Raw genomic sequence first — 17,458 nt, forward strand, 5'->3', positions numbered from 1 at the left:
ATGACATTATTTAACTCATTCAACTGAATTGTACTTTGTCCAAGTTTAGATATTGATAAACATGCTGCTCCAGATGAACGAATAATTTTGCTTTTCATCCCACATAACCATGGATTTTTGTTTCCTCGTCACAACTTTGCTATACTTGGTCACCATCAATGATATTTTCTTAGGATATGAAAATTTCTTAATAATCATCAATAGGTGGTCAATATGTTCTCATTACCAACTCCATAAAGAGCTCACAGTAAACAGGTTACTTCCACGTAATGTCAGCTTGCTTGTAATCCATCCATGTAACTGCCATCAGTGGAGAAGCTTATAGCAGGAACGATGATGATGAGGATCCACCCAGCCACAGTCTGCTGTTTGCATTGTCTACGCACCCACAAGAAACAAAAGGTAATTTTGTTTATTGTGGTACAGCCATCATCCCTATAATATAGAGACACTGCCATGTCATAAATGTGCAAATTCTACTATATATATAACAAAATATTTAATCGTATTTCTGCTCGTTTAATGTGTATAAATTTAAATGTTTGAAAATTTGTCAAGAAAACATTTTGAACAAATACTCTAGCGCAGAGAATACTGAAAACACACAGGTTCCATAAAAGCATTAAGTCAATACTTGTCAAAATGGACATAGTTTCGGCATTCTTCATTTTTATGGCACTCCTAAATCGTTTGGAGGTAAACTGTCGTAGAAGAGTGAAATTTTATAAAAATTATAGAAACTATCTAATATCAGCTTTTACGAAGTAAGAATTACAGTAACAGCAGAGACATCTACCCCTGTTCCCCCGAAATTCGCCTGCTAATAGGACACACATGGCAGCACGCAACACAAATCATAAACAGGAATATAAAGAAGAATCAGATTATCACACTTGAAAGGGCAGAGGATTAAAATGTGGATTGGTTTGCACAAGTCATTAAATAGTTATGTGTAGGTAAAACGACAACAAGTATAAATTGAAACTATTTTTCATATAAATAATTACTCTTAATTCAAAAAGCACTGTTTTTCGCGCCTCAGATTCATACAGGTAAGTGACCCGTGTTTGAATCATGAGCCGGCCATTGTGTTGATTACCTGCTTTGTCATTAGGCAACGTCCGCTGCTTGCAGCGCATTTTCTACAGTTGCTAGAATATGGAATCTCCTATCACTAGTGTGCTTAAATATTTTTAACCATTCAACTCTCCAATGTGTTTCTTTCGTAGATGCTTTGAAAAATGGGATAGTCACAGGTTAAATTTACATTCTTCACTCCTGCTTTTTTTTTTGCTATTTAAATTCATTTTAAAAACTTATAGCAACAAGCCCTCTTCAAACGTTTCTACTTACTTAATTGTTTTTGCAATGTATCGGCGAGACCGCTGACAGGACGCAGCACGCATGAGGCCGTCAGACCATCACGCGCAATCATTGTTGTCTTCGTCCCTGGCTCGTCTGTGTCCCACATTCTTTAGTTCAAAGAGAATTGGTCAGCGGTGATAAACAGATTTAGAGAAACGATAGACTAGACAAGCACCGTGTCTAAAACATCGTGTACACGACTGTGCTAGTAGTAACTAGCTGTAAAAAGTAGTTCACAAGGGGAATACGTGTTAATTAAAAAATCCGAAGCAAATATAAATTTAAACGACTTTGTCACATGTAATAAGCGAGATCTTTCAGATTCTCCTCTGGAGAAAAAAACTCACGTGACTAGAGGTGTATATGAACGATGTTTCAGTCCACTGACATTTGCCCGGATGGTTGGACCTTTTGTAATCCTACCACCATCTTGATATAAGGGGGAAACGTTCCATTTCTTTCTTTATATGCAGCTTTAGATAAACCAAACCAAGGTATCAAAGATAACAATAGATATAACGGTAACAATATATATATATATGTGTGTGTGCAATAAAAGTACTTAAATAGTGGTAAAGTACGAATTTGACAAAACACTGGCTTCAATAAATAAAATTAAAGACAGTTTTTCTTCCCCGTTGAAAAGTGCATACCACACAGTTAAATAAATAATGGGAAAAAACAACTCCAATCATAATTCTCGAAATTTGCTCTTAAAGCAGTGTCTATAGAGAGAACATACCAGTTCATCTATAGAGTTTATAGAAAGCATGTCAGCGCCATCTGCATTGCAGCTCGCTTCAGCATCCGACCACACCATGTCCTCTACAGACAGCTTGTAGCAGGAAGAAATAAGGATCCAGCCAGTTTCACAGTTTTTTGAATCTCTGGTGTGGTCTGAAAAACCAAATCCAAGGAACCACTAGATTATGTAATACATCTCTCATGACCTTGCCTTGTACGACTACTATCCATCTATATATCACATGCAGTGTGTGTGTGCATGGATGTGCACAGGTGGACTGCTGTCTGTCTGCCAAGACCAACGTTTAGCATCTTGCGAAGTTCTCTACTGTTAGTCTCGGCGAGCCGTAACAAAGAATGTGACTAAACCGGAAGCTTTGTAGTCTCATGGCTCGTTTAAGTAGTTGACTGGAAAAAATCGTCTGCCAGTATTCCGGGGATATCATTTCGTGGTGTGTGTGTGTGATCAGGATTGGGAGGCGATGTACATAAGCGGCAAGTAGATTCTACAGCTTGGAACCAATTTAAAAAAAAAGTAAATTCTAAGCTTTAGTGAATAATTCAATCCTAATAATGGATAATGTCCAACATATTCAAAACACCAGCGAAAGTTTAAACTATATGTCAAAGACTAGCATAAAGGATTTTTTTTATTCGTTTCGGGTAGTCACCTTCATAATTTGATAGCTGTTTTCATCTTTAGCTCAACAGTTTTTGTCGCATAAAATTCTTTTAAGAATTTCTTTCCTCTTTTTTCTTGGAGTGTCCAGCAAATATTAACTTACTGATATGTTTTTTCACAGATGTATGGTCGATTGTTGAAACAGTCCACGTCGTTCATGAATCCGCTAGTAAGCATCTCAGCGCAATTCTCCATATTGCGAGTGTTGTCTGGTTGATTCACATCCCACAATCTTCAGTTTAAAACAATGTAACAATTAGTCATTAGTAGTCAATTCAACAACAGAGTGTGTGAGAGTGTGTGTGCATGTGTGCGTGCGTGCTTATGTGTGTAAAAAAAGGTTAAGGTCACCCCTAACCTTTACGGGTCGTTTGGGGGGGGGGGAGGTGTTGGTGACTTCCCTTTTCGGTACCAGCTATGTATGAGGGCGGTGTTCAGCTCCTCTCCCTCACTGACTTACCTTCCCCAACCCTTTCTGGAGTTAAGTACCCATTCCCGCCAGCTGGGTCGAGTAGGGAAATTTTGCTGCACTAATCGCGCATTAACAAACAATAATAAACAAACGAACTAACACTGTGAGCAGTTGCTTTGCCCGTCGATGTGACTATTATGTGTTCTCACTTTTATACCCAAGATGTAATATTAGGTGGATCTCATTAAACACGGGTGATTTATGTAAAAATGATAATACGAAATGTCGACTGCCTTCTGTTGAGTTTGCTGTCAGCACGAAATTCTCTCTTCGGATCGCTTACAGCAAAACCACAATTAATTTTCGGCTTTCGGGTCTTTGGGCATTTTACCATCTGGAACGACTATAATGCGAATTTTTCTCCTCTTTTAAAGTACTAATGAGGTAATAAGGATATAACACAACAGTGATCTATTTCACCCATCTCTTTACCTTCAAATGTCTCTGTAAAAAGCAACTTAATGGGTAAGAGGCTGTAACGGATAAATACTTAGTAGAGGGGGTTAGGCGGGAAGGTCGACAACCGTGGTTGATCTGGTCTGGGGTACTGGGCTGGAAGTTGTTTGCCCTTGAGCAAATGACGTAAATTGTGATGTCAAAATAAGGTGACGAAAAAGATAGAGGAAAATAACGTTAGAGAAAAAACGGTGGCAGAAAGCAGACGGCGAAGCAGAAGATGGAATTGGTGTTTTTTCTCTGGACTTTCTCGCTACTGCTGCAACCGCGGAAAAAGTGTTACCGGGGAAGTAATACTGCGTTTATACTACAGGTGGATGTACTTCACAGATCGTGATTTGCTGTAGTCCGTGTCCGCGCCGTGGGGAGCTCTGTGGCTTGGGCATCCCGCAGTACAGTTTCTTGGTGGGGCCAAGAAACCACACACTGGTGTCAGCGAGTAAACGACGGATCCAGAGCAGAAATCTTGGTGCAAAACTGGTGCACCGACCACCGTCCGTCGCCCGGAAAGGACAGTTCCAAACAGCCTGAGTTTAAACCGCCGGTGGAGAGAAGGTTTTCTCTCGACCTTCAGCTCACCTATCCTCATCCTGCTAAACACCCAGGAGGCAACCGCATGTGCAAGTCCGTGACGTTCTGCCTGTAAACTGTCGGTATCGTAAAACAAACACTTTTTTTAAAAATGATAAATCGACCTAAAGGAAATAAGATTAGTGTTACTCATTAGAATAGAGGACTTGGGAGGGTTGCAAAGACTTTAATATAAAAAGGTTTGGGTTTCGTCAAGAACGAACATTTTATACTATAATACAGTGGATATTAACATTGGTAATCATCAAGAAAGGACAGCTCCGGAGACAGCGGAATACTTCATCAGTGACAGTATTTATGGGAATCAACTTTATTGTTAACTCTAATAGTACGTTGGATGAATGATGTAATATATTGGTAATATATCTTGTGTGGCGAAAGGAGTGATACTTTGTTGATACTTTGTCATTTTTCATTTAAAATTGTGTTTGAATTCAATAATTATTGGTGCCTCTAAGGAGGTACGCCCACCCTCAAGCGATCAGATTATTTTGGTTTGTGGAAAGAATGCGCGTGTCTGCGGACGGTCCGTGACAGAGGCACCCCGCATCCGCCTGACCTCCTACTAACGCGTTCTGCGCATGCACTGAATAATTGCCGAAATACCTTCATATCTTTTGTTGCACCTGCTGTCTTCCGCAGACTTAACGCCTGGTGGAGTCCTTTTCTAAGACAAGAAGGACTGACCCGTGCGGACAGTAACAGTACCGATACCAGGGGTCACCAGAGCAGTTTTTCCCAATCGTGGCCCTGCATCCCTCAGCACCACGCTACCCTTACAAATGACCCCACTCTGACACCTCCTTAACCTCGGAAAGTTGTATTTGTTGGCTTGTCCGTTGATCCAAAGTATAAACACCTAAACATATGCGTGTAACTTTACAGGCTGATATCACTCTGTGCCAGCGACTTTATTTGATTCCAGTTGTGATCCTGGTGAAAGGACTCACATTACTAGTGGTGTCAAAGATGGGGGCTCTTCAAGCCATTTCCACGTGTTGTTTGATGACATGTTCTTCCGAAGTCCTACCCACCAGTGTGATTCACGTTCTCTTCGTTTCATCTCCTTCCGTACTTGCAGCTTCATGTAAAATAATTGACAGGTAAAACAATGTTAAAAAAAAAAAAAAGTCACAAGAGAAGGATTGTGAAGAAGACTGAGTTCTTTTTCTATATTACCACTACTACTTTACAGTATCATACGATTGTGAAGCTTTATGTTTATTGCCTAATTCCAACTAAAGATTGTTGGTCTTCGTATTCTCTGCTTTCGCTTAATATTTGTTTTAGGTATGATTTACCTATATACCTAAAATTGCTTCCAGTAAAAGTGCCTCGACCAAGCAGCTTACATTTATGGCTGAAATATTAACGAGTTCTGTCACCGGCGATTTAACAGAAATATTTTAAAAGTTTGAAAGATTCAGGGCATCAAAAATCCCACACAAGAAAACGACATTACAAAAGGGCGTCATAGGTAAGTATACAAACTTACCACAAATACACATGTTTACTTACCGAAATCTGAAATATATCAGAATATATTTTTCGTCCCTTCTTGTTCAAAATGCACGGTCTGCCATTTACCACAAGCAGCGCGGTGAAAAAGGAATTATTCCAAAGACGGTCGTAAATGAATGTCTGTAAAGACTACTTACCAGTTCTTTAGCTGAGCCAATGGACAGCAAGTTGGCGCCATCTGCGAGGCAGTTTGCTTTAGCTTCACGATAATTCGTTTTCTTTGTGGAAACGGTGTAGCAAGAGGACATGCCAGCCGACTCAGTACTGCAGTTCTCTTTATCTGTCAAAACACGATGAAAAAGAGCAATGTCCCAGGTATATATTTTACGATACATTCATCATCACCGTAAATCTTACTCACTAACATGCAGATACTAAAAGGCAAGAAGACATATGAGCTCATGTTTAAATGTCCATTAGTACTACCTTAGTACATCGTGTGTCCGTGTGCGTGGGCATGTGTGAGAAGAAAGACATGTACGTCTGTAGTAAAACGTATAATGATGAATATAATGCTAAAACACGTCGGACCTTTTGATGCTTGTTGAAGTGATACTGGCGAACAGTAACCGTGTTTTCATATTTTCTTATCAGGGAGACCTTTTGTACTCTGGACCGAGTTCCAGATTGGTACTCCGATTCTCGGTACAGGACTGACCAGTTAGAAATGTACTATAGATGGTTTTGACGAGTGAGAGGGAGAGATGTGTTTCATGTATTATTGAGGCAGTAGAGAAAAGCTTGTGTATCTGTACTCTTCGCGGTACTCTTTATTTTGTTTACCATTTGTGTACGACCTGTTGACAGCTACCCACCTAGAGTGGGCATAAGTACCAGCGGGCTATTTTGAGTAAAGTAAGACGAGAAGCCCATGGACAGATCGTTGTCTTGTGTGTTGTTCGAATGCGCGTGAACACCGTATGTCACACGGTTGTGACATGCACACACAGCGTTGGATGGCTTATTTTTCACTATGTTCCTGTGTATGTGTTTTTTCTCATCCTCTAATGTTTAGTATTGCATTTTTATGTATATTTGTCTCTTGTACGTGTTTTGAGTACTATGAAATAAAAAAATCATTGGGGAAAAAGCATTCATATAATTTGAAAACAAACAAGTAAACATGTGTTAAAAAAGAAAATATGTTCATACTCATAGATTTTTCACAGATATATCGAACAGAAGTGTCGCAGGACGCATCATTCAAGAGTCCTCCAAGGGTTAGTTCCACGCAGTTCCCATTGCCTTTGACGTCGTTTGGCTCACCTATTTCCCATGGTCTATAGCCCGCGAAGAATTGGTGGCAGTTGGTAGAATTTGCAATAAAACAATAAAAAATAATATTTTGCAATTAACATGAAATTGACAATAAAAGCAATTGATATTTTACGTAGAACCCATTCCATATATTTTTGAGAATTTGAACTTAGCTGATTCGAAAGCCAATCCGGTAGCCCGATTCGTGTTGTAGAGATATTTGCAATTCGATATCCACACACACACACACACGCAGATATCCAGTGGCACTGCTTTAGGTCACAAGTCCTATCCTTCAGGCCTTCTGTTCAACTCTACCTTTCGGTATGAGAAGTGTCAGTGACTGTTAAGCACGAGATGCCAATGCGTCCAAAGTCTGTCCTTCCACACAGAAACCCGCTGTATCCCGTGTGGTGCTGATGTAGTCTCTATACTACTCGGTAGGAAGGTGTTCAGGTCCACCTTTCGGTATATAAGCGTTAGCATTCGTTGCAATGTGATGCTAAAACTTCGTGAGTCTGTCCACAACACAGATCTCCCGCTGTATACCTTCTCGCATCAATATAGACACTACACTCCTCCAGCATACAATGCGTTGACTCAGCTCAACCTTATGGGGATGAACGTTGGCCTCCGTTAACAATGTCCTGATATACTTCGGTCTTACTCCTCAAGCAGCTCAGCTCTGACTTTCCTGGGAGACGTTATACAAACTATCTTATTTTCCCCTTACTCCGGTTTTTGGCCACTCGATAACTCGGATGATCGCTTAGTGACCCGTCGTGGGGTCCATGCCGACCAATCATAATCTTTGTACCGTGTTGTCGGCATGGATGCCTTCCTGGATGGACTGTAGTCGCCATAGTGACGCCTCGCTAACGTTTCTTAACCCATTGAATGATGTCAAATAATTCACGTGGAGATTGCGTCGGCATTCGCTCGACTGCTCTCCCCTGGTATCACAGCTCTGACCTATGGCCTGAGACAACAAACAACTAGAAACAAGAAACAACATTCGCTTTGAAACGCGAATCGTTACAATGATTATCAAGCACAAGGAGGGGGGGGAAGATCTGTGTTAGAAGTGAAATTCTTGCATCACTGAAAGATGAACAACTACAAAAAATGTGCCAAGTTAGTTTTCATTAGTCGAGAGTGAAAGTCGGAGGGTGAAGACGATCAGATACTGTTGTATTTCTGACAAACTGCCGATTGGTGTTCCTTCATCGACTGTCTAGGCATCTTCTTAGAAACCAAAGTTTTTGGGGTTCCCAAGGATTTATGGTTGCAAAGATAAAACTTCAAGGAAAAATGGAAAGATATTGACTGTGGCTTAATTTGATTCAACTCGGAAAACTCATTTGGTCCAGACACTGTAAGAATCGACAGACTGATAGCTCTTTTTTGAAAAGGCACATCTAGATCGGACGTTCTTAAAAAAATAGAACGAACGGTCAATTGAACATAAGACTACTTTATGAAAACTGTTTACACAGGACTGCAAGAGACATCGCCATGAAGTCATGGTAATTTAGGAAAACTTTATTTTGAGGGATGATATTGCATGTGAATTACATTAGACTATATTGCATAGGATAAACAATAAGATTAAGAAGTTATTTTTAAGCTAATTGGTTGAAATGAGTGACACAGGGCTTCTGCTAAGGCTAAATTCTTTGGGGTCCCAGGGACCCCTTCTTCAGATTTTTAAGGGGTCCCTGTTCTTCGCCCAAATTTGAAGGGGACCCCATTGACGAAAATTGAAGGGGTCCTCCGAACTTTTAATGCGTACTGTACGCAATTTTTTGCGTAAGCAGAAGCCCTGGTGACAAAATATTGTATAGATGAGATGGTTGTAACATCAATAAGAAAATTATTAGTACAATGATTGTAATACACTTTTTCATATATGTAATGAAAAGCATGTAATACACCTACAGATCGAAGCAAATAACTATTTTTATTTTCCAGTTCGGGAAACAAATACTGTGAGGAATGTTTTAAAGAGAGTCCACTATTGCTAATCTCCTTATTTTATTACAAGATTCTAACTCAAAGCTTCTTTCAAATAAGAAATTTATCAAGCGACTCACATGAACATCTTGTATGGCGAGGGTTCTTTGAGCCACTGCCACGGCATCTTCTGTAAGCCTACCCACCAACGTGATGCTGTCCTTTCAAGTCCTATCTCCTTTTTTATCTGCAGCTTTAGATAAAGTGTATGCCTATGTGATATATTTCAAGACATGGAAACGTGAAATAATTAAAAAATAAAAATAAATATAACACAGCTACCAGTCATATTACACATGTAATTTGCGTATACTAAAGGGGATCCACATCTTCAACAACAATGTGAAAGCTGTCCTACTGTATGGTTCTGAAACCTGGAGAGTGGCAAACACCATCAACAACAAGGTCTAGACCTTTCGGAACCACGTGTGCGCAACTGAAGTTGGGGGGGGGGGGCAATATACAGGCATGTGATAAGGTCGGAGAAATGGATTATGTGAGTGAAACATCCAATAGAAAGAACCTGGGAAATGAGATGCTGTGCCATGATAGACAATCTGAGGATTAAGAGCTGAAAGCCTTCGGTAGACTGTTATTAGACCTGTGTGTATGTTTTTGAAGTGTTAAATTCAGATAGATATCTAGGACTTGGATTCTCCACAAAATAAAGTATTAATTACGCATTGAATGATATGGTAATCAAAGGAAAAAAGGACAACTGAAATGTTAAATACAATGGACAAGCTAAAATGTAATAAGGCAAGAGTGTTTTTCAAACTTTTCAATGAAGTAATTGTATCCATGTTACTGTATGCTTTAGAAATTTTGGGGCTAAACCAAATAACTGCAGTAGAAAAGATCTGTTTGTTTGTCTGCTAAAGATTCAATGAGGTAAACAAAGATATTACTGTGTGTTTATTAACTATGACTACTAAAATTGTTCTACTTTCACAAAGAACAGCTCTGATTAAACTCTTAATTAACTTGTTCATTTGAGTAACTTAAAGCCACTATTTTCCCTGAAGTCCCCAACGGACTTTTTAAGAGACTGGGTCTGGTTTGTAACTATATTCATCATGCAACCATTGAGCACTCATCAGTGGAGTAGGGCTCAGTAGAGACTGCTATGTCACAAGGAGACTACTCTGCTAAACCATCTCGGGAAGGGTGTCCAGTCACTTAATCCCCAGACACTTAATCCCCGACACTTCCTCCCCTAGACTTTTAATCCCCAGACACTTCATCCCCAGACACTTCATCCCCGACACTTCATCCCCAACACTCAAGAACAATTTTCATATCATATTGTTGAAGAACATTAAATTTACTAGCTTATATGAACTTTAACTAATGTTGTAGATGTTCAAATGACGTTGAAGTTAAAAGCATGATTTGAATTTGAATTTCAATTAAATTTTTCGCTGACTTCATAATTTTTATAGTTAAGGATTTGGTTTAGGGATTAAGTGTCTGGGGATGAAGTGTCTGGGGATTAAAAGTCTAGGGGATGAAGTGTCGGGGATGAAGTGTCTGGGGATTAAGTGACTGGGAACCCTCGGGAAGATATCGTGGTTACTGGGCGGAAGCACACAAGGGTCGATTTCACTGGATTTTTTCGATTTCGACTGTAATACAAGTTTGTGATTTTAGGGCTTTGATAGACAATTTTATACTACACCCAGGTTCCAAATATGTATACAGTCGTAATTGAATACATGTATTTTATATAATCATCACGTTGTAACGTACCTTTGTTTAATGCATTAGAAATGTACAATTAGTCATTAGGATGTCACCCTCTTGATAGGGATTGATGGCTTCTGCAATGAAATATTTGTTCTTTCGTTCTCTCTTATACACACATAAACTGTATAGAATGCAAAATCGCTAATTGCAAAAAATAACACCATGAGATGGATTATGAGTCTCACTATACAAAGTGTAAATAAAGACTACATACCAGTTCCTGTACAGAGTTCACAGACATGAGGTCAGCGTCATATGCACTGCAAATCCTCAGGGCACCAAACCAATTTCTTTGGACTGTCGACAGCTTGTAGCAAGAGGAGGCTACTGGGATCCAGCCACTCTCACACTCCTTCATCTTGTTTGAGTTATCTACAAGCCCTCAACACAGATGAGTTGCATTATAAGATATATTGTGTGTGTTTAATGACATTTTAACAAAATATTTCATTTTCTGTCTGTGAATCATGGAACAAAAATACATGTTCCTGTGTATCATTTTTATGTATTCACTCCGAGGATTGTTTTCTTTTTTTGTGGCTATCAAACTTGCAAACTGTGCAGTTCATGTGCTGAACTTCGAAACAAGTGGTGGATTTTCCTCCCAAGATGAATATTGGACAAAATCTAAGGGCTCATGGACCAAGGGAAAACAGATTTTTGGTTACTGAGCTTTGTCATTCATAGCCAATATATTCGTAAAAGCTTTTTATTGTTTGGTTGAATTGTTGACCACATTATTTATTCGACCAATGAAGAATTCATAGATAAGATTTTAGTATGAAGCACCAGATAGAGAGGCTCATGTTCTGCCTTTGTAGAACCGTTACCTTGACAAGGAAAGCTTATGGATATATTTAAGTTGCGAAGGTCTCAGTCATTTGGACAGCTTGGAACATTTGTTACTAAGGCGAATTGTTACACCACGATTTTGACCTCTTTATGTGCATCTAGATGTTTGTAAGCGAATATCTTATATTGTAACAGCTTTTAACACTTGCCTAAATGCTTTTCACAGATGAAGAAGTTTGAAGAGCTGCATGAAGCATCATAGAGAAGACCGTCAGGATCCATTAATGCACAGTCGTAATTGTCTTGGTTGCTGGGGTAGTTTGGTTTCCACAGGCTTTATTTCAGAGAGAGAGAGTAGGTAGTCATTAGGTAGGTAGTCATTAGTTTTTAGAATAAATAGATATATAAGTAAATAAAAACTTAGAGTCATTATGATGAGCATCAAGTAATTTACTCCTGGCTCAGATGAAGTATAAATTGCTAGTACCATCGTTGCAGACTATTTCTTTTTCATATATTTATTTGCTACTTCTAATGTTTTTATTAATTTTTTTTCTAATCATCATCTCTGTGTCTGGGACGTGTGTCCCGCCACATGTGTTCAGAGATTCTCCCTTTTTTTCGGTGGTGGAGAGATGTAAGCGTGCCTGGGTGCCCGGATGGTGATACGCTGAGTTGACTTTCTAGTTGACATCATGTCTTCGCTCAGAGAAGGGGTGGCAGAGCTAGAAAGATTTATAGGCGCACACCTGGACCTATCCCTAGCAGGGTGGCGAGTGAGTTTAAATTGCAGTAATTAGAATGTGGGAATGCGGGGGACTGTTTTTTGAGAAAGCTCCACGGGAGAGCAGATATGTAGCGTGAGTTTTAAAATATTGAGAGACTGCGGGATGAAGACAGCAGACCCTGGATGTTCGAGGTTGAGGACTCTGGGTGAGGCTCGTATCAACAACATCACGTTCCCTGCTGTGCAGGTTCCAGGCTGGGGATAGCAGAAAATGTGCAAGTGGAAGCCCTAGCCAGATATTAAGCTGAGGGCAGGAACCTAATTTTGCACGTCTTCCAGTACGGCTAAGTGAAACAGCTCACCCAAGAACAAGAGCGGTACCGGAGTGACTGGTGGAAGTCAGATAAGCACTATTTTGGGAGACAACAACGGTGTGACTGGTGGATGTCAGATAAGCACTATTTCGGGAGACAACAACGGTGTGACTGGTGGATGTCAGATAAGCACTATTTTGGGAGACAACAACGGATGAAGGAAACTGTGATTATCACGGCTTTGGCTTCCTCGTACATAGATAAAGGCTAAGATCCGTCAGCATCTGTATATCCAGCAGGCTTTATACCATAAGTATTCCAAATCTTGTTACTCATATCCATAGGCTGATTTCCAGATTTATTTTCTAAGTACATTGTCCAAATTCCACTCATGGATACAAAGACGTGGAGGAGTTTTACCAACTTCACAAAGTTATAAAGCAGTTCCAAAAAAAGGAAACCATTGTTGACTGCAACACCAAGGTCAGCACAGACGCTTTTCATCAATGGGCAGGAACGGAGGGTTAAAAAAGGGCTTTGCGAAATCAAGGACTGGGGACTCAAGAGTCCGAGTTCTTGCGCTGAGCCATCCTCACCTTAACCAAAAAGTTACAACCTCACAAGAAATTGAGGGCGGCCACTTAGAACTCACCAAATGGATTGGTCCATAAACTTATCTACTTCCCCTTTAAAATTCAGGATCAAAAAGAGTTCAGTTATTAGTCATATTCCTTCACAGAAAAGGAAACAATAAAGTGTCAAACTTTGAAACTACAGAACTATAAGTCTTATCAGCTACCCATGAAAATAAACGCTGAGCCCCACCAGCACCCCTGATGAGGAACCCCTAGCAGCAGAAGAAAAGATCATGAAGGAGCATGGCTGACTAGATCTTCATCTGTCTCATCCTGATAGAACAACAGGACTTCTGTCGCAGCTTCATGGTATTTGAAAGGCTATCGACAGAACCTGCAACGGCATGCGATACAAACATTTCATATCGAAGAAGGCCTCATCCAAGTTATTGAAGCACTACATAATCACTCAACGAGAGCAGTACTGCTTGACGACCGAATAGGTGTTTACTTCCACACGACGGTAGACGTACGTCAAGGGTGTCCTCTCTCACTTGTGATGTTAAACATCTTGGAGAAGATCAAGTGTGAAAGCCTCTACAACCATCCCACTTTTATTGTCATCGATGAAATACCAATTTGTAGCCTACACTTCAACGACATCAACTTGCTAGCAGGTAATATAAAAGAACTCCAAGATCTTAGTAACAGACTGATAGTTTGAACATATGGAATGGAAACCAGCAATGATAAGAATAAAATAATTCCTATTGGCAACGACAAAGAATAGATCTTCATGAACAGAGTACAGCTCCAAGATGTCAACAGCTTGACGTACTTGGGAGCCACCCTCTACAAAGACTGACTGTCCTGTACAGGACTTTCCCACTATTGCAAAAAAATTAAAAAATAAAAAATAAAAAACGCCAAAAAAAAAACAAACACACAACCCAAAACAACAAAACAGAAACAGGCGTAAATGGCTGCCGTGTCCATGTGCTACCCTCAACGGTAGTTGCTGTTAAATATTAATGTATATTAAATTTTAAAAGTATTTTTTAAGTTTTTGCATAACTTTTATTAGAAATCCGAGGAAGTGTTCAAAGTAGTTTAAATCTTAAGATATCTTTGTGTATGTTTTTAGAACAATAACTTTCACGTATATATATATATGTCGCAGCTGCACTGAAGGAGTGCTCAAAATTAAATAAATCAGTCGTTAACTGTGATATTCTTTGCGATACATTCCGATCTGTGGTGCGATTCACGTCCACCCTGTAACCCACGTGAGTCACGGAAGCCTAAGTTGATAAAGGTTAAAGCATCTTTCACAGGAATGACAGGTTCTATAGGCAGGGCCTAGGCTACCCTCCTAATATGTGTACATGAGTTATACTTTGAAATACAAATTCAGCGTTTTCCTATAGACTAAGTAAACTAGCTTCTTACGAGATATGGCCCGTGGAAGAAGAGTTGACAGGAATAGATACCAAGGTGCCTTCAAGTGACTTCATTTCAAAGGTAACCCACCAGGTCATCTGTTTGATCACGCTTTCTGTCTGCTGATTTATGTATAACTGATAAAGAAAAAGTGAAAAATATAATCGATATTAATAAACAAAATATGCTTAAAATCTATGTATGGCAGCAGTTTGAGGTAAATGTGAATTTAAATACTCTAGTCTCACCCAAAACACAGTACGATTTATAATGAAAAATACGGATTCAACTTTGTATGTATATTATTTTACTGTCGCAGTTAACTGTTACCAGCCTTAACTATGTTAAAACTAAAAAAATTAAAACACCTACCCAAGAAAACACATTAATTTATGTTATCTACACCACAGTACATCCAATTGGGTACATTAGTAAAACAGTTTGTTTTAAAATTGCCGTCCAGACAATACTTACCATTTTCACACTATCACTAGGGTTCAAAAACAATAGATCAGCGTCCTTTTCCTGACAACTTGAACTAGCTGCTGACCAGTTCATCCTTTCCATGAAAATATGGTAACAAGCAGAGTTGAAAGGACTCCATCCGTAGTCACAGGGTTCTGTTACCCTAGCTGCGTCTGTTATTCGACAATCAATTACATATTTATAAAGCAGTAAGTAGTACGTATGCCCCCCACACCATCTAACACATATATATATATATGACGGCTTTGCAGGAAAGTGTTTTCGCCTGGAAGTGATTTCATTAAAAAATTTTCGGTAGCCACGAAAACGATCCGAAATGGCTACCAAAACAAACATTGTGAAAAGCTTAAAACTCCGTCAATGTTGTGAGTAGACTCAAATTTCTTTTCGAAATTAATGCCTAATAGACAGATCAAAATTTGTATGGGGGGAGTTTGCAAAATCAACTTAGTTATTCTTTATGATTTTTTTTTGTAAAAATGTGCGTTAAATTTTAAGAAATTCGGATTGAAAACATAATAACTACTAAACTACTGAATATTTCTTAAAAAGCCCTGAAAGAAATGTTTAAAACTGTATAAAGAAAAACTCATTTAAATTTCAGGTTTATATCCCGTGTCAGTATGAAGTTATAAGCTGGTGAAGTCAACAATCTGTAACCAAAGCACGAAACTGAAAAAGCTAGAAAAGAAATGTTGAAAGCTTAGTAACTGCTAAACTAATAAATATTTTTTTATAAAGGCTATGACACAGATATTTATATATGTATGAAGAAAAACGCAACCAAATTTCAGGTCTATATCACATATCAACATAAAGTATAATCTTTTGAAATAAGCAAGCTCACGAAAACTAGAAACTGAAATGACGACAAAAGTAAAAGTGAAAGCTCAGTAACTACTAAACTACTAAATATTTCTCAAAAATCCCTCAAAGAAATGGTTAGATAAGTATAAAGAAATCTTAACCAAATTTTAGGTCTGTATCTCATGTTAATATAAATTTACTTGGTTTTGAAGTCAACAAGCTAACAAAAACAAGAACTTTAAAACAACTAATAAAATTATTTATTTTAGTTGTAGCTTTTTTGACATTTCACAAGATGAGTGTGAGACTGCAGAACAAGTGGAGCGGAAACTACTAAAAATCGTCATTGATGCTGAAGTGGATGTATTGACATCGTTGTGGTTCACCCTACAGGAAAGATAGTTGCTCGGCCGAGTCAAAAGGTTGGATTATATGGAGTTGTCTATGGACAACAAAGTCATCCGTGCCAAAAAGTCTCTGTCTCCCGCACGTTGAGTATATTCATGTAACAAGTAACCATCATTTACAGTCGAAACTATTTTAAATCCATCTCTTACATTAGAAATACTTATTTATGAACTTCCTCCTTTGTCTGAGATAATGAAGTGTAACATCATATAAAGTGTTTCGAACTCACCCTAAGATTCACAACTTCAATGTATTACAGAACTGCTGGTACTTGTAAAAATAAAAATAAAAAATTACACTCACCAACACCAGAAAAGAACAGGATAACTGAAGCTGCAACGATGACAACCAACCGAAGCATCTTTTTCTAGGGTTGAAAAGAAGGAACTAAAATGTTTAGCATGAAATACAAAACATTTTTCGTCCGTTATACAATAAAATAATTTAGAGTGTGAATTCTGACAGTTTTGTGGACATAGTCCATGTATCTGAGACTCTATTTAGAATTAAACTATCTTAAAGTAACAGTCTGAGATTAGAACCGTTTCCTAAGTAAAAAGGCAAATACCAACCTCAGAAATCACAGTGTCTCAACAAATGGCAGAGCTCTTGAATCAGCACTGAAACTCCAGCCGATGCTACGCTTCCTGTTTTCTAGGGATTCAAGATGGAATTGATAGTCTCAGTCTGTCAGCGGAAGTAAAGAGTTATCTATTTCCGTCTGCGTTGGAGTCCTGTTGGGAAAAGCCGTTAACTAGCTATGTAAGAACTTTTAAGAACTGTTTGGATAAAAACCCATACATTTTGCTTTTGTTACCTAATGCGCAAAGCCAAATAAAACGAAATAGGGATGTTTTCTCACACACACACACAATCGCTCGAGCGTACACACAAGAATGTTGCCCACAAAGAGCCCAAGAGGGAGAACTGGAAGGCAGTTAAGGAAAAAAGAAACAAAATGGGACACACAAAAAGACAAAGTGCAACGAGAACCAAGCGAAAAGTGAGTTTTGGAATTTTGTACAAAGAATACAATAAACAATGAAACATACGAGTGTTTCT

At 38.8% G+C, this 17,458-nt stretch overlaps 1 protein-coding gene across 1 annotated transcript; it reads right to left on the reverse strand.

Moving 5' to 3' along the window:
- Nucleotides 1-2,890: 2,890 nt before the first annotated feature.
- LOC112574518 (C-type mannose receptor 2-like) lies at nucleotides 2,891-16,861 on the reverse strand. The gene is made up of 10 exons (XM_025255645.1): nucleotides 16,700-16,861; nucleotides 15,170-15,333; nucleotides 14,705-14,832; nucleotides 11,849-11,973; nucleotides 11,062-11,219; nucleotides 9,182-9,294; nucleotides 6,984-7,111; nucleotides 5,969-6,111; nucleotides 5,261-5,391; nucleotides 2,891-3,023 (listed from the first exon to the last, which is right to left on the reverse strand). Exons 1-10 carry the CDS (start codon nucleotides 16,755-16,757, stop codon nucleotides 2,891-2,893), a joined length of 1,281 nt encoding a protein of 426 aa, XP_025111430.1. The 5' UTR covers nucleotides 16,758-16,861.
- Nucleotides 16,862-17,458: the final 597 nt, after the last annotated feature.

The sequence above is a fragment of the Pomacea canaliculata genome, linkage group LG10 (genome assembly GCF_003073045.1).
Source record: "Pomacea canaliculata isolate SZHN2017 linkage group LG10, ASM307304v1, whole genome shotgun sequence".
NCBI lineage: Eukaryota > Metazoa > Mollusca > Gastropoda > Architaenioglossa > Ampullariidae > Pomacea > Pomacea canaliculata.